The sequence below is a fragment of the Candoia aspera genome, chromosome 3 (assembly GCF_035149785.1).
Source record: "Candoia aspera isolate rCanAsp1 chromosome 3, rCanAsp1.hap2, whole genome shotgun sequence".
NCBI classification, from domain to species: domain Eukaryota; kingdom Metazoa; phylum Chordata; class Lepidosauria; order Squamata; family Boidae; genus Candoia; species Candoia aspera.
The window spans coordinates 200926562-200946526 of NC_086155.1; the positions used below are offsets into that span (position 1 = coordinate 200926562).

Below are 19965 nucleotides of genomic sequence, written 5' to 3' on the forward strand. Positions count from 1 at the left end.
GACTTCAGCTCCCAGAATAAACTGTTGCCAGCCCAACCTTTTTGATTAGTTGCTGGTAAGGGGCGTAGGGCAGACCCAGAAAATGGGACAATTCAGTAACCAAGTTAACAAGTTGTGTGAACAAATATTGGGAGGCATGCTGTCTCCAACTGGAAGCTAACAGGGAGCCTTCAAAAGAGCCTTGAAATAAACAAACGAACAAAAAACAAGTTTTAGCTGTTGTTTCAAGATCCCTTGGCAAATATGGATTAGAAAGTGGTTTAAAGTCAGAGCCATGCCCTAAGTGTATCTGGTAACAAAATCCCTGGGATTCTGGCACCATAGCAACTCAAGGACCTGTTTCTCGGCTAGAAGACTTTGACGTGAACAACCGATCCCTTCTGGGCAAAGACAAGTCAATGGACAGTGGGACCATATTGTGTCCAACTTCTGCATCCCACCAATCTCACATGCTTCGAACCAGCAAGTTAACCAACTCCTGCTCAAGTCCCATGTGTCCCACATTCTTTACACTCTAATTTATAGCTCCTGAAGTCCTACTCTTTCATAACAAGCGTTCTTTCAACCTCTGATTAGACTTCCCTCCTCATCTGCTAGGATACTGGTTGGAAACTAGGTTAGTTGTGATCCTGACACACCTAAGGGGTTCAGGCTGGGAAAGATAGACTTCTATAAACATTGTAAGTTCTGCTGGTTCAGTTATTATTAATAAAAAGTATTATCCCCCCCTCACCCCCCACTCTATTCTGGACACAGAAATAACAAAACAAAACACTGCAAAGTTACAAATTTATTTTGTTTGAAATAAATACAAATAATTCATTAATAAACTTTCCCCCAAATAGGCAAGTTGAGCCTCTCTATTACAATCAGCTATTTCTTATTATAAACTTTCCAAGGAACTTTGAAGTTGTCATTTGAAACAAAAAAAACAAAACCAAAAAAAAAAAAAAACCCAGGCAATTAACCTATAGTAGAAATCAGTTCTCGTGAACTACCCCAGATATTCAGCTCCGGAGATGCTAAATGCTGTAAATGCTCTATATCCAAAATTCATTAGCTATATTAAGTTTTGTGATGTAGCAAACAGATCAAGCCAGTGGAAAAATAGATATAATTATTTCTCTATAAAAACTAGAATTCCCATCTACGCCAGAAACCTGTTGAGCTGTCTTGCCCATAGCTTCCCATAGTACAGCGCCGCAGACATCAGCAAAGCAGCTTTTAAATTGTAAGAATCAATGTAATCTACTTTTACAATCATCAAACTAAATCTCCATTGCATCTTCCTCCGACATTTTGGAGCCCATATCTCCAGCACCAGTCCTAATTCCAAATCCTTAAGAGCTTGACCAAGATAGAGGTTGATCAGATAGTTCTCTGTAATCACTATACACCATTTCCACTGTCTTAACTTACTGCTAGATTAAATTCAAGAATGTGATGCTTGTTACTTCTGCCCCAAATGCCCAGTAAGCAAATGTGTGTGTGTGGGGGGGAGACATCCATCAGGAAAACTTTGCAACTCCAAACTGCTTCAATTATCGTAAAAAGAACCGCTCTGCTAATAGCTACTGCTTGAAAACACCCTTTGCGATGCAAAATTTAAAACTGAAGGTGGTGTTTCTGAGAATTCTGAACCCTTGCTTTGATCTGATTAAAGAGCATGCAAAGAGCCAACTAAGTTCTCAGATTTGCATGAAAGAGACTCAGATGGGCTCTGCTTCCAAGTTGTGTCAAATTCCCTGTTTTTAATGATGTCCTTGTGTAGCAAATAAAGAGCTTGGATTCTATCCGTGAGGCCAGTCACCCAACTCCCTTTGATGAATTAAGTACAGTCAAGAGTTGACTGCTGAAGTGCTTTTAAAAAACCTCTCATTGTGTTTTTATTATTATTATTCCTTTCTTCCCCATCTTCCCTTCCAAAGTGAAGCCTCGAAATCAGATTGGAAAAATACTGTTTCATTTTGAAAACTGGGTGAAAGGAGAGCAAGAGGCGACACATGGGCTTCGGTCAATTGGTTTCTGAGAAAGACATCCCCCACCGCTTGACAGTAGAGGTTGCAATCTTGGATCTTAAAAAAAAAAAAGATTAATAACTGAATGAGTGTTAAAGCCATCTAGAACCAGTTGGAAAGAAGAGCAGCCATCTGGATTAGGGAAAGAGAGCATCTGAGATGTTTGTTTTTATTGGTCCCACTGGAATTGGGGTGGGGGGCAGAGAGTCATGTGTTATGGGGAACACCTTAGGTTAAATATTGCAATACACAGCATGAGGCTGCTTGATCTTCATTTGGACTTGGGCCTGTTTAACAGGACACTTCCATTGACTTGGGGCTCGACTGTCCAGTGTTCTTGGCAGAATTAGAAGTTAGCTCGATGTCTGTGGGAGGACGATTCCGGGGAGCATCCCCGGTTTGGGCTCTGCTTCTGGACCCCTCGCCTGTGTGAGACCGACTTCGGGCACCTTCCCCAGTGTGGGATCTGCTCCTGTTCCCTTCAAGAGATGCGACACTGGAACCAGAAGCTGTGCGGGATCTCATTAGTCTGGTCATGCTTGCGGAAGGCACTGCCAAAGGAAAAATCTGCATTAAGAGATGTATGCTAATTGGCAAGAACAGTTATTTAAAAATGTGAAATGGGCGGTGCGTGTCTGTGTGCACGCAACACTTTTGAGCCAAGAATCAAACCAGGCCACATACCAAAGAGTGAGTAAGACCAGGATAAGAAATGCATTCTTTTAATTTAATTTAAATGTATATTAACTGGTCATATATAGTTAACCGAATCATTTCCCTTGTCGTTCATAATGGTTCTCTTTTATTGCATTAACAATTATATTTGGGGAGGCTCTGGAGACCACACCAGAGAAGTCTCCAGAGAATGGGTTTAGTTGTGTGCCCTCTGATATAGTTTTTCTAGCCAACCACCACAATAGAAACCCCAAGACAAAAATCTACAGATTAGAAGTGCTTTGCAATCAAGGAAATAACCTAGGAAGATGATGGGGGAAAAAGGACCACAAAACCTCCAGAGGCAACATTGACCAAAGCAGACCATCGGTCACATATATTGGGGCTTCTACAACAAAAGCAACTGAATGCATCTTGCACAACTTCAGCCAGTCAGACACCCATCTGCTATAGCAACTTAGCCAATTTTTTTCCAAGCAACATCTACTTACTGTATCCCATTCCCTGAACGAAGTACTTGAAAGCTTCAGCAAGCTTGGCAGGCTGTAAAAGGAAAGCATAGCATGTAAATTTTAATCATTACCTGTTACTAAATATTTCCAAGAAAGATTGGAAAAAGAGTGGCCAAAATCCAGCTGGCCAAAACAAAAGATATGAGGCCCATTGAACTAGAGATGTGGAAGAACTGCCAGCTTATATATCTCTGCAGCCCAACACGAAAGCCTACGATGAAGCCACCTTAGTGCTGTTACACATTTCTGAGTCTGGTAACTCTACCTATGGAGTTCCGCTTTCCATCGCAGATGGTAAATATAAATAAATGGACCTGGTCTGCAATAGACCAATTCTTGTGAAATTCTCTTCAGTACTCTTTACCATCTGTTGCCCATCCCTCCCCGACAAGCCTCTAGGAAAGGCCAGAGAAGATTTAATTTAGCAACATCCAAGAGGTGGCAACTCCCAGAAGACCCAGCCAGCATGGTGCATAGTGAGGGATGCTGGGAGTGGAAGTTCAGCAATATTTGGAGGGTCATAAGATGCTTATCTCTGCTCTGTGAGCTTCCCCTACCCAGAATTTCCATAGAACTCTGCTATGGAAACCATCTTTACACTGTATCCTGCCAATAAATGCAAAGAGTTTGGTGATTTTTTTCTCATTGATCCTCTTGAAGAAGGGTTCGGGCATAGAGGAGGAGGAGCCTAAAACATTAACAGCATTTGATGGCTGATCCCATGGGACTGCACTGTTGGAATCTATCAAGAAAGCTGGTTCTCAGAGCGTTTGAGAAAACAGTAGCCTAGAGCCTTCTCCTCTCTGAAATTGGGGCTAAAGCTCAGATGGTGAGCTTTCCATGCAGAAAATTCCCAACTTCTATCCCTTTATCTCCAAACTGAGCTGGAAATACCCCTGCATGAGACTTTGGAGAGCTGTTGACTGTGTCAGCTACATTGAGCTAGATGGACCAATGGTCCAATTCAGCATAAGAGTCCTTCCAATGTTCCTAAGAGAACTCCTTAACTTTATTAAAGAGAAACTGATAACAAAACAGTACAGGGAATGTAATTTGTGATGATCTAGAATTGTTCTGGATTTGTTATTTCTAGTACATCATGAGCTAATGTTCTCACAGAAAGATTAAAAGCCTATAAACGAGGCTGGTCATCAAGTACGTTGTTCAACATGAGGAGTTTTCACACTTGCTCTGCCTTTTTAGCAAAAACTGGACCACACCTAAAAAGGAGTCGCAAGGATTGGTATGCTACAAAAGGGCTTCTAGGAAATCCACCATTGTGGAAATGGCTCCTAATAAGCTTTCGCCATTTGTTGAAACACCCCTTTTTCAAACTTCCAGGGCAGCCTGAAGAAATATAGCACTGAATTTCCTTAAAGCAGCCAGATCTTCTTTTCAGTCTGGTGCAGAAGCCTGAAGGCAATAGGTGCTGTCTTCACGAGCAGAGAGTAAAGAGGGTGGCCTTGATGGAGAGAGGGGAGATCCATTAACAAAGCAACAAGGAGGGAGCCCAAATAATGAAGGAGAGAAAGAGAAAAAATCTCAGGCAGACACCTCCTTAATTCAGATTGAGAGGAGGAAGAGCATAAAGATTCTGTTACTATAGTCAATCTTAATAAAAAAAAAAAAACAGTTTTAGTCTTAAGGTGGAACTGATTTCTTGGTCCAATCTCCATCTTGGTGGTGACACCATCAACCTTGCAAATCTGATTATGAATTACCTTCTCCTCCTCTTATATTAATCTGAATTAGGGAGGTCCCTGCCTGAGATGTTTTCTCATTCCTCCTTCACTGTTTGGGCTTAAGTAACGTTTCCCTCCTCATCGTTTTGGTAACAGATCTCCCTTTCTTTGTCAAGGTCATCCTCTTTACTCCCTACATCTTGTGAAATCCAAAGGATTCTTTCCATATCACTGCCCAGGCAAACACAGCTCTAGTGTATGGCTAGAATTCCAAGGTCTGATCCATTCATACATGTCTCTGAATACTAGCCTCCTTCAACAACAGAATGAATTAACAAGGGTCAAGATACTGAAAATCAAATCTCACCTGGGAAACCTGAGGAAGACCACCACAGTCAGCCATCTGCAAAAGAAAAGTTAAATAAAGTGAGTAATATGTTAATTTTAAAAAAAATCTTACTCTCTCACCAATACCAGCTCTCTTGCCCTGACTCAGCTCAAAGCCAGACTTGGCAACCATACACACAGGAAGAATAGATTTTATCACTGGACTGGGAGAAGCAAAAAAATAGACTTCTGCATACATCATGGAAACAATATGATTCTACTCAAAGATGAAGGGGACGCATTTCTATCCTTCTGGCAATAACGCTCACTCAGAAGTCTGTTTCAGAAGAATTCTAAGGAAGGTTTTTTAACCAAAGTAACATTCCATTTTAGCTGGAGATTCCCAGTGCCTGCTGGTTAGTTAGTTACAGGCAGGTTATGCTCCAAACAAAACAAATAAAAAGCATTGATCTCTGACCTCAAGGGTAGAGGAGAGAATTATCTTCTAAATGGGAATAACTAGTAATAAAAGCTAGGAGGTCTTAACCCATGCATACTAATTTGTCCATTGCAGCCACTGGCTCATAACGTCCAGAAGTTGATCCTCCATATCAGTCCTTCAGATATGTTGGCCTTCAACTCCCAGAATTCCCAGTCAGGGAATTTCAAGCAAATACATCTATACTGGTGGACACCAAATCGGGAAGGCTACCCAAAGAAACCTGTCAAACTGAGGAACCTTCTTAAGAATTTGTTGTATTAAGCTTGACACAGATGAATCTTACAGGCAATGAAATGGTGCACTTCTACCATGTGACCCCGCAAACGCCCTCCTAGCAGGATTAAACTCCATTACGGAAAGAGTTTCTAAACATAGTAGTAGCATTATCTTCTGACCCATAACAACACTTAAGAGCCCTAATGCTTGTACAAAAATGCAGGTCAATGATTTGGCCGGTCAAGGAGAAGGAAGAGTAGCTTCCATACTCCTGGCCCTCAGCCTCCTACCTCTCTTTGATTTCACCACTATTTGCTAGCATTATCTCCTGCCCAGTTGTACTGCAGTACATACTAATACCTGGATACAAACACTCTAGTCCTTTTCACAAAAGTCTGAACTCTTTACACAAATCCCAGGAGCCCTACTTTGGGGCACAGTGGTTACCTTTAGGAGGGTGGTCTTTGTTGGGTCAAGTTTAGCATTGCAGTCCACCTGTTAAGAAAAGGAACAGAAAGAAAGAAAAGATGAGCTTTCCCATCACCTTTTCAGTGACACCTCTTGCGTTCAATTTTTAGAGGGCTCAGTGTCTACTTCCTTCAGGGATAAGTCCCAGTGTATCCACGCTTATCTTCAACCAGTGAAGGAAATCCTCTTTCATTAGAGGATTTCAGGAAGCCGCTACTGCAGGGTTTCTCAACCAGGGTTCTGTGGAACCCTAGGGTTCCTTGAGAGATCACTAGGGGTTCCCTGAGAGATCACAATTTATTTAAAAAATTATTTCAAATTTGGGCAACTTGACATTAAAGAGGTAAGTTTCATTCTTTATTTTCAGTTTAAGAACACTGTTAATGCACATCTACAGGTCTACCCATGAAACAAATATAATAATCCTGTAACTTCTGGCCTATATTTGAGCCTGAATGTGCAGGGGTTCCCTGAGGCCTGAAAAATATTTCAAGGGTTCCTCCCAGGTCAAAAGGTTGAAGAAGGCTGCACTAGTGAAACTCTGGATGTTAAAAGCATCACTTGATATTGCATTATTTTTTCTCACACCCAGCTCCTTAACAGGCAGGAACAGGAACTCTGTTTTTCTACAAATCTATCTTGGAGGTACAAAATTTCAAAGTTAGCAGGAGCACCCATTCATCCTCCTTTGCTGTCCCAATTTTTCCCCTTTGCTGGTAGAAACAAAACTTCTGAAATTATGCAGTGAATTCCATGTGGCCTTAGGACCACAAGTTATCTGTCTAACCCATGTTTCAGGATTGTCAGCTATAGAGGGAATTTAATTCCTCTCCTTGTCTCCCACTGTCAGGATGCTTTCATTTTGATTCCTGCTTGAACTGGATTGGCTGGATCCAATAACCTAACGACCCCCTTCCAAATCTATGCTACTATTTAGATTAGGAGAGAAACTCTCCAAGTTGCTTATAAGAACTACTTTTTCTTAGTAAGAATTTTTCACTGGAAATATGATGCAAGAAGAAAGATTAGGCCCATGATTAAGTATTAATGAATTTGGTAATGATCTACAGTAGATCTATCACTTTTGGTTTAAAAAAAAAACCCTCCATTTGAAGTGAGATAAATACTTCTTGCATAGCTTATCCATGAGATCTATTTCTTGCATATCACTTCCCACACCTTGGCTGCTGCATCACAACTTCCCCCAACATTGTTGTAAGAAGTTCCTTCTCACAGCACATACCTAGTGAATCATATGACTTGGTGGTTAGAACGCCGGTCTATGAATAGGCTGACCTGCTTAATCCCTCACTTAGCCACGGAACTTAATGAGTAGGTTCAACTCAATCATCATTCTTCAGTCTAACCTGATCTCACCCCAAATGAGTTGGGAATACAATTGTTGGAATTATTTCCAAGGTGCCAGCTTGTGATGGCTAGTCTAGCCTATCTCAGAAAGTTAGAAAGGTATAATGGCAATAAACTCACAGAACTGATCTATCTTGGCCCAGGGCCAAGCCCTGGGAACTGGGACAATATTACACTTGGGCTATCAGCCCTAGATAAACTGCCAAATTTAGCTTTTTTCCATCTCCAAAGACTGCTAGGGACATTATTTCAAATATTGGGGGGCAGAACGCAAAACAAACAGGATGTGATCCTTGCAGAGCAATGCTGAGCGAGGCTGCATGCTCAACAGAAAACTAAGGGTTTCCTTGTACTTACCACAGCATCAACCGCGGGAGAACTGTCTCCAACCACCAACAGTGCAGGGCATCTGAAAGCGAACAATCGAAGTAGAGTCATTTCTGAATGCTCGGTGGCTTTGCACTTCCTTAAGGAAGTGGTTCCAGCTGCATCAGAGAAAGGCCACGGCTGTTGGTTGAGCAAATCAAAACTCAAGCTGCAGGCTTGTTGACAAAACGAACACCCTGCTCAGCCTCTTGAGCCGTCTGGACTGTCCTGCAAAGCTATAGCATCTCTGCAGAGGCACATTTGGATCGCTCTGGATTGGCAGCACTGCAATACTGCTGAGGTCGGCCGGTCTAACTGATTGCCCTCCAAAGGTACTGGGCCACCATAATCCGGAATTCCCAGCCTGCGTGGTTCTGCAGCCACTACCCCTGGAGGACAGTGTAGTTGAGAATGTCATGTGGTTTGCCTCCTATTGGTAGGAGCAGAGCCAGCCTAGTCTAGGGATTAAGGTACCAGGCTAGAAACCGGGAGAACAGGAGTTCTAGTCCTGCCTTAGGCACGAAGCCAGCTGGGTGACCTTGGGACAGTCAACCTCTCTCAGCCCTAGGAAGCAGGCAATGGCAAACCGCTTTTGAAGAACCTTGCCAAGAAAACTGCAGGGGCTAGTCCAGGTAGTTGCCAGGAGTCAACACTGACTGGAAGGCACCTCCCCCTCACCCCCCCAAAAAAGGGGTAGGAGCCAAGAATTAGCGATTGAAGAAGAAACTGATTTTTAAATAAAATACAGAGTCATCAGGAAAAAAAGAGAGCAGGAAGCTCAACCACGTGGTCCCTGAAACTCTTAAATTAGATTTCCAACTATACATTCAGTTTTGCTACAGTGAGAATAAAAAGATTCAGCCTGTTGTAGCAGAAACCAGGAAGAAAGGCAGTAAGAGCTACTCCAGTGATACCTGCATTTAAACATCCTTATTCTTACGTCATTTTGGGTAAAAGTGCAAGCATTAAAGCTAACATAATCACAATGTTGGGGGCTGCCTTTATGTATTTGGGGGAGATAAAAAATCAGGCATCGCCCATATTCCCCTAAATAAACTTTGATTCTACTTAGTGACAGTTTGCACTAGAGCATGATAGTTAGGTTGTACTTAAGTTTTTACAAAATTTAGCTAATTACCCTGCCCCAACCTGGAGCTCTCCAATGTTCAGGGAACTGCTCAGATATGCTCAGGTGGTATGACCCACACATTTGCTGGCACAGTGTCCTGGAAGTTGTAGGCCCCTTCTTGTTGTTCTTTATTGGTTTAGTCGCTTCCTACTCTTCATGACTTCATGGACCAGCCCACGCCAGAGCTTCCTGTCGGTCGTCAACACCCCCAGCTCCCCCAGGGACGAGTCCGTCACCTCTAGAATATCACCCATCCACCTTGCCCTTGGTCGGCCCCTCTTCCTTCTGCCCTCCACTCTCCCTAGCATCAGCATCCTCTCCAGGGTGTCCTGTCTTCTCCTTATGTGGCCAAAGTACTTCAGTTTTCCCTTGAGTATCATTCCCTCAAGTGAGCAGTCTGGCTTTATTTCCTGGAGGATGGACTGGTTGGATCTTCTTGCAGTCCAAGGCACTCTCAGGATTTTCCTCCAACACCACAGTTCAAAAGCATAGGCCCCTTCTAGAGGGGCCTATTTAGGAAAGATCAACTTACCTCTGTACAACTAAGAATAAGAGCCTGCATGTGTATTGTGGGGAGGATATTGTACCACTTGCTTACCAAATCCTGTGATAAGGTGGACCACTATTCATTTCTTAGATATGCCTGATACAAATTTCAGTAGACACCGAGAAGGCAGTTTCGTAGTCTCCATCAAAGCTTCAGCAGGGCTACAATGCAGGCTGCAGATTGTCCACGTAGGTGGAGTAAAGAGGCACTCTTTGTGCACTGCAGACTCTGCTTAGTACACTCTCTTAGCATTGGCCTTGTCAGCTAAGGCTGACTTTTGGGAACATCATCTGCCAGCTTCTGATGAAGACAATGTTAGTTAGGGCTACTAAGCCACCTTTTAATGGGCCAGCATCCCCTGTGTGTGTTCTGCATTGTGTTGACATCACCAGGATTTTCACCATTCCCAGAAAGAAGCCCAAGAAAACTCTGTGCATCCCTTTCCCAACCCAACATTAAAAGGTGGATCATGACAAAAACTTACTGTAGAGTAACAACGTTTACACCTGGAACCGGACGCTCGATGTCTAGATCTCTTCGGCTGCAAAACAAGCAGGAGACAATTAACCAAAGCAGTTATTACATATGCAACTTTTAAAGCCAATTTTAAAGCCAAAAACGTTGGAAGTAGTTGTCAGTATGAGACTTGTGGCTAATTTGCATCCCCCAACACAATGTGTAGATGATTGGAGGCCTGCCAATCTGGTGTCCTAGGTTTCAATTAAATGTTGAGTATTCAGCGTTGTTGCAAAATGTGAAAACACAATGTCCAGATTTGAAAAGTTCACTCAACAGAAGGAAACAAATGTCACCAGATGTATTATTTTAGGTTTTAATATTCCCATGCCCTCTCCGTCCCTCTCCCTGGAATTCTCCTTTCAAGGGGTTTTCATCAACAGGTTGATAAAGTAAACTTTAAATGTCAATGAGAATCCCAAGATTAGAACTAAGCTTCTCATAAGAGCTATGTAGCAGGATCTCCAAAACAATCTGAAATCCAGTTACTGATCCCCCTGGAACAGCAGCAGCAAATATTCTCCTAAGTATTTTGAAAAGTTCAGTAGCATGTTACCTGTTGTAAGAGTTGACAAACAGGTGGAGATTGTTTTGATTCATATCATTGAGGATGTGCTGGCGGTAAGTATGGATCAAGTCATGGCTGCTATGAATCTCATCCTAGATTTAAAAAATATTTTCATCAAACATCAGTAAGACGGAGAGGGAGAACATCTGGAAACAGCAATACTGACTTAGTAGGATGTTCTGCAAGCTGAATAAGAGAGCTTGTCAATTTGTTCAAGAATGGGCAGTGCTAACTATGTAATATTACAAGTTCATGTAGGCATACAGGGTTAGGGAGTGAACTTGTAACATTACATACTTAGCACTGCCCATTTGTGAATATACAGATGTCCAAAACATGAAAGCACAATCCTTTCATGTAACAATCCCATCTTTTCTCAGAGAGCTTATAGCAGCATACATAAGTACGTAAGGTCTTCCCGCACTTCATTTTCACAAGCCCACCGGCTCTGAAGATCTACTTCTTTGACAATTAACACAGCACTTTTAATTTCTAAATGAGAAGCAAGCCAAAATCTATCTTTTTTTCCAATATTTTCATGCATTGACGAGAGAGAGATTGGGCCTAACCGAGCAGTATAAAAAAATAATAGTAAAATGTAAAATAGTTCCTCTACTGTATGGTTAGCATGCCATGCCATCAATTATTAGTAACCAGATATGAGTAAGGTAAAGGTCGAGCTTTATGTTTTAATATGAATGTTTAAGAAGCAGGCTTACCTTGCCAAAAAGATGTGAAATGACCATATCTGGTAATGCATTAGCCCATCCAGAAATCTAGACATTTTTTTTTAAAAAAAGAAGTGCATTAGGATAATTCAAACACCCCAGGGATCAAGTACCATTACCACGGTCATGTAACATACTGATATTCAATTATACCATTCCAGCGATACATTTTCTTCACTCATTAAATATATAGTCCTGAAAGGATACGTTGGACCCTTATATTGTACGCATCCCTCGTTCTATGACTTCAAAGGGTCAAGAAACATGAAAAACAACCATCTCTTGTTAAAAGGCCACAGTTCAAGCAAACCAATACCAGTTTAACAATAGTGGATCAGAATTGCACTGTACAGAATCAACCACATCACCAACTAAGGGGTTAACCTTACAGCAGGCAGCTCTGTCTGTGCTCTGAAGGCACCCCATAACAGTTGTAACCATTTTTTTTTTTGGTGAGCAGCACACGGCCAAGATCATGGCCAAGTGGAAGGAGGTGATGGCTGTTCACAGCTGCCTCCCTCCCACCCTACTTTGTAAGTTCTTTCTATACTTTGGTATAGGAAGTTAGAGTTCATGGAGGAAGCGTGGCACATTTCATTTTGCACACAAATAACGCAACAGTATGCACCTCCACTAATTTGCTTCAAACACAAGTATTGCTAATGTTGCAGAGCAGTAGAGATTTAGATGATTTAAGCAATATCGGTGTGTTGGATTTCTCTCTATATGGGCCTTTGGTACATACTCTGTGTGTTGTTACAATGTTAGTGCATCTTAATTTCATGATTAGTATTATCAGCCAATCTTTTTTGCAGTTAGGATAGCAGGTAGCATTCACCATGGAGTCCCACTCCACTTAGCTTGCAGCCTGGGGCGTTTCCCCCACAGCCAGAATACTCAAAATACCGAACATTTTGTCCCAATAGGACCGAGAACACCAAAACTATGCTGAGTTTTGTTCCAAGGTCAAAACAAAATATATTTTCACGCAAGTCACAATATAAACTACATTCTCAATGGTGAGTTGCTGGCCAAGATCTAAGAGCCACAAATCCCTGAATATTCTAGGACATTTTACAAAAAAAGAGAAGTTTTGTACCTTATTAATAGGTAATATACAAGTCCCAGAATTCCTAAGCTCTGGAAGCATTCTTTTATTTTTCTTTTTTTTTGCACACACAGATTGAAACAAATACGAAGTAATAGTTGGGGAAACATGCCCACAAAAGCAAATCTGTGAGTAAACAAAATGAGCCTCTAGTTCAGTGTTTCTCAACTTGGCAACTTTAAGCTGTGTGGACTTCAACTTCCAGAATTCCCCAGCCAGCAGTGCTGGCGGGGAATTCTAGGAGTTGAAGTCCACACAGCTTAAAGTTGCGGAGGTTGAGAAACACTGCTCTAGTCTTTATAATGAAAAATGGATATTGGACTCCAGGATCAGGGAACAAGGTCTTGGGAGTATGTCTGCAGCACGCTCAGAAAACAGATGCTTGGCTGCTAGTCCCAATAAATCCAAAGGTTTATTTCTGCAATACCTGTACTTCTGAACATGCACTGATCTGTTTGAAGGTAAGTTTAAACAAACGACGTATTTACCTTGGTTGCGGCCCAGTCCATCCACCCTTCGGCGCATGGATTGACGTTGATGAGAACAAGTCCTTCCACCATATCAGGATAGTTAAGCTGCAGATTGGAGAGGCATATGAGAAAAAACAGCCAGATACGTTGGGAGTGCAAAGCAACATGTGGGGACTTTGTTTGAGGAGGACTTCAGTCCTTTGGGGAAAGACGCACAGCCTCCCGGTATCTGCATTCTGAAGGCCTGCCAGAAGTGAACGTTTGAAGGTAATTTTGCCATAAAAAATTCTGCTGCCATGGCAGGGCAAAAAACCTGTGGTGGGTCCACTTAAGGACTTCTGGACTCTCGCATGTCAGAGCAGGGTTGCCGCCTGAGCCATGCAAATTGTGTTCTTCTGTTGAGGTTGGAACAAATGAGAAGTCTTGAGAAAGGTTTCCACTCTGCCCTTTGGCTGCCCCAATCGCAGCTGTTGCTTCATGAGGAGGAAGCTAGGTTTTGATTTGTGTTTGTTTTGTTTGGTACTAAGCCTCTGCTACTCCATATTGAGTGGGCCGGAAGCTGTAAAGCCGAAAACAGTGTACTGTACTCAGGTTTAGAGTAGATGTGTAACGTGTGTGGTTAGAAGGGAAGCAAACCACCCCCATTTCCCAACTCACAGCAAATCGGGTTAAAATATAGGCCCCGGCTCCAGTTCCCATTCCAATCACACTTTTCAATCTGAAAAAACAACAACAACAAAACAGCAAGTTAGGAATACAATTATTTTTTTAAGAAGGAATGTGAAGTCAAGTGTTGGTTTGTAAGTGCCTCCAGCACACTTCTGGATACATCTACAGATAGTCCTCGCTTAACAGCCATCCCTTTGATGACAGTCCGAAGTTACAACAGCCTCGGAAAAAGTGCTTTATGACCTGTACTCACACTTATGACTGTTGCAGAATATCGCACTACCCCCACAGTCAGTTATCGCAATTCAGATACTTGGCAGCTGGCTCGCATTTATGACCAGCTGCGGTGCCCTGCGTCACGTGATCACGATTTGTGGCCTTTTTTTGCAGGTAAAAAAAAGTCCATTGGGGAAGCTGGATTTGCTTAACAACCAGTGATACACTTAATGACGGTGATTCGCTTAACAACCTTCGTAAAAATGTTCATAAAATTTGGTCCGGTCACGTGGTGACTCACTTAATGACCGCACCACTTAATCAGTTTTCCTGTCCCTATTGTGGTCGTTAAGTGAGGACTACCTGTAGTTCATATTCAGAATGCACTCAGCAGTTGTTCCATGTCCATTCAGACTAGAGACAGACAGAACCGCTGGAGGAGTTGCCTGGAGGTTCGGAGGAGGAGTGGACAGTTTGGAGATGTTTAAACAGATTACGCGCTGGTTTGGCCAGAACTGAAGATTATATGGAAAAATGGGGGTTTCTCCCTGAGGGCAAGGATATTTGCTGCAAATGCGGCCATATTCAAACAACAGTCCCCTTTTCGGGAGAGATGGGCAGTGATAGAAATTTGAAAAACAAGCAAACAAACAAACAAACTACCCATCTTTTACAGTGCCCTTTGGGACCAACATGCACACAAAGTGACATTGATCGGAAACACCTCTGCCATCAGTGTGACCCGTTGGGCTAAAGTTATATAAATTTTATATTTTTATAAAATGTTTTTAACTTTTTAACTTTTAATTAATACTTGCCCCCTTTCTATTTCCTGCACTTCTGACACTAAACGAAACGAGACGAGACTAGAGTGGGGGACATTTGGACAAGGTAGCTCCGCCCCAACCATTTCCATTCCCTCAACAAACAAGTGGACAAAAATTGTCACAGCAGAAGCCCTTAAAGATGGCATGAAGATTTAGGGTTGGCCTCACGTTCTGGATTTGTCAGGGCAAATAGTTCTTCAGTTCAGTCTTACCTTCCATGCACAAATATTTGCCTCAGTCATATTGACTAGTTTAAAAATTAGGTCTGCAAGTTTTAGACTTCCTCCTACAAGAACAGACCCTGAACAGCTCAGCTAGATGTAAAAAGAAAGCAGAATGCCAAGCAATGCCAGCAAACAGTTCAGCAAAGTTGAGTTTTCCTTATATTAAAATTTATATTAAACCTATTGTTTAATAATCGGACCACCTTTTAATTCAGAAACCTACCACAGAATCCAGAGGGAGTGAATTTAGGTATTTCTCTGCCAGTAGAATCATAGCAGGATAAAACATAGTTCTGGGATGGAGGCAGACAGAATTTCAAGGATCTGCTTCTAAAAGCAGAAAGTTCAACACATCTACTCTGATGTGGCATTTTTTTTTCCCAATTAATCAGTGCAGTCAGAGAGATGTGGAATCCTTCAGCAATCCAAGCCATCTTGGAGTCCCCCAAAATGCAATGGATTCTAAAACCTCTTCACCTCTAATCACCACCACAGAAAACAAGACAGTAGTGTGACAGCTTTCGCAGATGTTCTTGGGATGCTGTGAGGCAATAGCAAAATGATTTCTCTGAAGCTCTACTGAAGGACTTGAAGTGACTATTAGGTAGACAACTCTACTCACCCAAATTGTTTTAGAACTCCAGGAAGCATCTCAGACAGTTGATCCATGGAAGGATACATGTATCTATAAAACAATTGTTAGAAGGACATAACTCGTTTTCCAAACCATGAGAAGTAATAATTCTACTTCATTCTGGGTTGGTCAGATCCCACCTCAGACTTGTCTCCAGTGCTGGGCACCTCACCGTAAGGATTCAGAGAAGGCGGAACAGGTTCAAAGGAGGACAATGAGAATAAACTGGGCACCAGAAACTAAGCCCAGTGAAGGAGTGGGGTTAGTTTAGCCTCGAGGAAAGATAACTGGGGCGAGGGGGGCATGGCATACTACAAATCCTTTAAAGGATGTCACACCATGGGCAGTTTTCCATCATTCCAGAGGGCAGCATTCAAATAATATGTTCAACTTACATGAAGGCAGAACTTTCTAACAGTTAAGACCAGTTTGATAGCAGAAGTGATTGCCCAAACAGGTGGTAGACTCCTAGTTACTGGATGTATTCAAGAGGTGGCCAGACAGCCCAAACAGGAAGTTGGACTTGAGGGCCTTGAAGGTCCCTTCCAATTCCATCCAGATTTCCATAACCATTAACAATTCAATGCCATTATTAAACAGGCCCATACAGGATCTAGATTCAAGCTTAGTTGCCAGTAGTTGCAAATAAATGATACTTATTTTCCTTGATGAGGACTGAGAGCTAGCAAATAAAAAAAAATAGGCTTCAGAAACAATAAAACTGGCCAATTTTCTTCCTTTCTCACATGAATCCTATTGGAACAGAGACTAAAACCACAAAATTAAAATCCACAGAGTTAGTAAGAGCCGCTAACCCGGGTGGAAAAGGTGCTGCTCCATCTTGCTGCCCAGGGGCATCCACGTGGCAGACTGAAAAATGCTGGGTGATTTCTTGCATGTCCTCAAAATTGAAGAGGGGGTTAAAGCAGGTCTTGTCTTTGGAGGGAAGCAGAGGAAAAGGTTATTAAAGTAGGCAAGGCCTGGAAAAAGAAATCCTCATGAGCAACTAATACCTGAGCACAAGAGAGCCTTTACAACTTATTGCAGAGTGAAATGGACAGGCACACCATGTCAGTGTGTACGGATCTCCACACATCATGAAAATACAAGTGTTTATATTCTAGAAGTAGTCAGTCTGGCTTGATGGGCACTTGTGTGAAAGGTGAAAGGTCCCCTATGCAAGCACCGGGTCATGTCTGACCCTTTGGGGGGATGCTGCTTTTGCAACGTTTTCTTGGCAGACTATAGAGTGGGGTGGTTTGCCATTGCCTTCCCCAGTCGTCACCTTCCCCAGCGAGCTGGGTACTCATTTTACCAACCTCAGATAGAAGGCTGAGTTGATGGACACTTAGGAAAAGCAATTTTTCAGGAGAGTTAGCCCCATGGGTGGCTGCTTTATTTCTCTGCATACTTTGCAATACAAATTTGAAAAGGAGCTTTCCTTAATACAGGTAGTCCTTGCTTAACAACCACAATTGGGACTGGAATTTTGGTCGCTAAGCAAAGTGGTCAACTTGATTCTATGACCTTTTTTGTGGTGGTCGATAAATGAATCACCGTGGCTGTTAAGTGAACCATGTGGCTGTTAAGCGAATCACATGGTCCCGTTGATTTTGCTTGCCAGAAGCCGCCGGGAAGGTCGAAAACGGCAATCACACGACCATGGGACGGAGCAATGGTCATAAATGCGAACTGATTTCCAAGCACCCAAATCATGATCACATGACCACAGAGACACTGAGACGGTCATAAGTGTGAAGACCAGTCCTAAGTCAGTTTTTTCCAGCACCATCATAAGTCCGAACCATCACTAAATGAATGGTTGTTAAGTGAGGACTGCCTGCCACCTGAACCTTTGGACTGTGCCAATTGGGTCAAGCTTTCCGTCTCCCAAATCTTCTGATTCCAGCCTAACAGGCCTGTTTCCACTGTTTGCAGATCCATTCCCTTGCCTGCCTCCCATGCACCTTCCACCACAGCCTAACAATTGGCTCTCAGTGATGTAATGCCTCTTCTTCCTCCCCCTTTGTCCCAAAGCACCAAAAGCTTTAGACTACACTGAGTCACGAGCCATTTTTAAGGGAGTGGAGAAGACTGAGAGCCGGCGGGGTGTAGTGGTTAATGTACAGGGCTGGGAATGGGGAGACCCAGGTTCAAGGCCACCCTCAGACATGGAAGTTTACTGGGGCCAGCTGCTTTCCCTCTCAGCCCCACACTATCTCATATGACTGTTGTGGTAGGAAAAAATGGGAAGAGGAAGTGCTGTGTATGTTGCCTTATGCTCCTGGAGGTAAGGCAGGATGTGGATGTAAATGTGGCAAAGAAGTAACACAGGCAAGGGGGACGAAGCTAGTGCAGAAGACAGAGAATTTTGCTTCCTATTCACAGAACCCTGAACAGAAGTTGGCTCTGCAGTTTGCAGAGTGCTTATCTCTGGCTGAAGACCCCAGGGCTGGGTGAAGGAAAAGCTCAAAACCATTTTTCTGGGATCGTTCTGACAGACCCGTTCTGCTGCACAAAAACGCAAATTCGTATTTGAAAGCAAGTTTGGGTTCTCAGCTGTTATGCAGTCACGGCTAAAGTGGACTTTGCATAGTGAAGTTTTGATGAGGGATTCCTGAAAGTTAGTTTAAATCCTGCTCATTTAGCATGAGCAATTCGCAATCGCTCTGGGCCAACCATGGAATTTCTGCCGATCTTGAATTATCCAGCAGCTCACATAAATTAATAAAAATTATTTGTTGGATGGGTTCAACTACTGTGTCATACTAAGCCATAATGTGGTGAGCGTACTGAGTGAAACTTGCCACTGTGGTTTTCAAACCATGGCTTGTAGAGTTTTGTAGTGTATAAACCTGGTCACTGTAGCTTCTTCAAGAAGCCACCTGAAACAAGACATAGTTTAGCATCATATGTGAACCCAGCCAGTATTACACTTGCATTAACACCAGCTGTCCTAAATGAACCCGCTTTGTGAACCCCTAAATTGTTGCCCTCCAGGTATGTCAGGACTGCATCTCCCAGAATTCCCAGACAGCTTGGAAGCTGGGTGGGAATTCTGGGAGTTGCAGTCCCAGAATACAGGGAGGATACCTGATTGGGAAAAGCTGCATTAGATCACAAGGCGCAAAGCAGAGTAACTAAGCCAGACAGAAGAAGTTCTTCACTGCATGCTAGTTATGAGAATGGCCAAGACAACACAAGATTACACACGTACGATTCAACCCAATGTCGTGGTAGGTCAGAATCACAGGTCTGTTTCCCCGGGGAGATCCACACATGGTGACATGGACCGACCCATGGATTGTCTCAACATCTTGTTCCTGTGGGAGATAGCAGCATTAGCCAACTGCACATCAACCAAAAGCCTTCTGAATCCAACCAAGTATTTAACGTTCAACAACTGGAAGCACCAGTCAAAGCTATTTCAAGTAGTTCTGCCGGATCCTATTCACAACTTCTACAAGTGTAGCATTCAACTCTTTAACGACAGATTATTACTTTGTACTTGCAAGGGCTACAGAAGTCCTTAATAAATGGCTATCTGGAGGTCCCATCAGAACAGAAAGTGGGGTAAAAATGAAAGAGATAATCAAATTGGGACTTGAGTTTACAACCATTCCCTGCAAGCATAGGACCCCACAGTACTGCCAACTTTTATCAGAGAAAGTTGCCTGACCCTATTTCTGTCCCACCATTTAGAAAACATCAGGGAGACACAACCCGATCTTTGCCAGATGTTTCGGACTATGTCTTCCCTAGTTATCAATTTCTGGTCACATCAATGGGCTGAAATTATTAGACATCTGAATGAAGGCATATGGGCGAATAACGCTGTGGAAATAAAGTGGGTTCAGTAAATCTGATCAGCGCATGGATGTTGTCGATATCCCACCTTGAAGAAAATGCAGGTGGTTAAAAAAAAAACAAAACTATGGGAATATCTGCCCATTATGTTGCTCCCTTTTAGAATTCACACATAATTAGCTGCCTGAACTCTGGCTGTTGAACTCGCTAGATTTGCTTGAATACTACAGAATTAGAGAATGCACAAAAACATTAGAAAGATGCATTCCGTTTCTTTTCTTTTTCATAAGCCTGGAAACAAAGTCAGATTTTTAAGATTGTCTGAGTGGAATTAAGAAATATAAATTTAAAAGTATATTGCTGGCCATGCTGAGTTCTGTTATTCAGA

General features: G+C 42.6%; 1 protein-coding gene across 1 annotated transcript; it reads right to left on the reverse strand.

Annotated features, from left to right (window-relative positions):
- Positions 1 to 775: 775 nt before the first annotated feature.
- NDRG1 (N-myc downstream regulated 1) lies at positions 776 to 19129 on the reverse strand. The gene is made up of 13 exons (XM_063299696.1): positions 18988 to 19129; positions 16586 to 16706; positions 15759 to 15821; positions 13858 to 13918; positions 13219 to 13305; positions 11614 to 11670; positions 10883 to 10986; positions 10295 to 10351; positions 8126 to 8177; positions 6380 to 6427; positions 5255 to 5290; positions 3185 to 3236; positions 776 to 2569 (listed from the first exon to the last, which is right to left on the reverse strand). Exons 1-13 carry the CDS (start codon positions 19049 to 19051, stop codon positions 2310 to 2312), a joined length of 1062 nt encoding a protein of 353 aa, XP_063155766.1. The 5' UTR covers positions 19052 to 19129; the 3' UTR covers positions 776 to 2309.
- Between the last annotated feature and the right edge of the window lie 836 nt (positions 19130 to 19965).

Bases quoted from the DNA above. Each gene is read 5' to 3' on its own strand.
- NDRG1 (XM_063299696.1), bottom strand. From the start codon at position 19,051: ATGTGTGGATCTCCCCGGGGAAACAGACCTGTGATTCTGACCTACCAC. The intron at 6,428-8,125 runs GTAAGTACAAGG...TTTTCTTAACAG, and splicing joins CTCCCGCGGTTGATGCTGTG to GTGGACTGCAATGCTAAACT. The intron at 5,291-6,379 runs GTAACCACTGTG...TTTCTTTTGCAG, and splicing joins CAAAGACCACCCTCCTAAAG to ATGGCTGACTGTGGTGGTCT.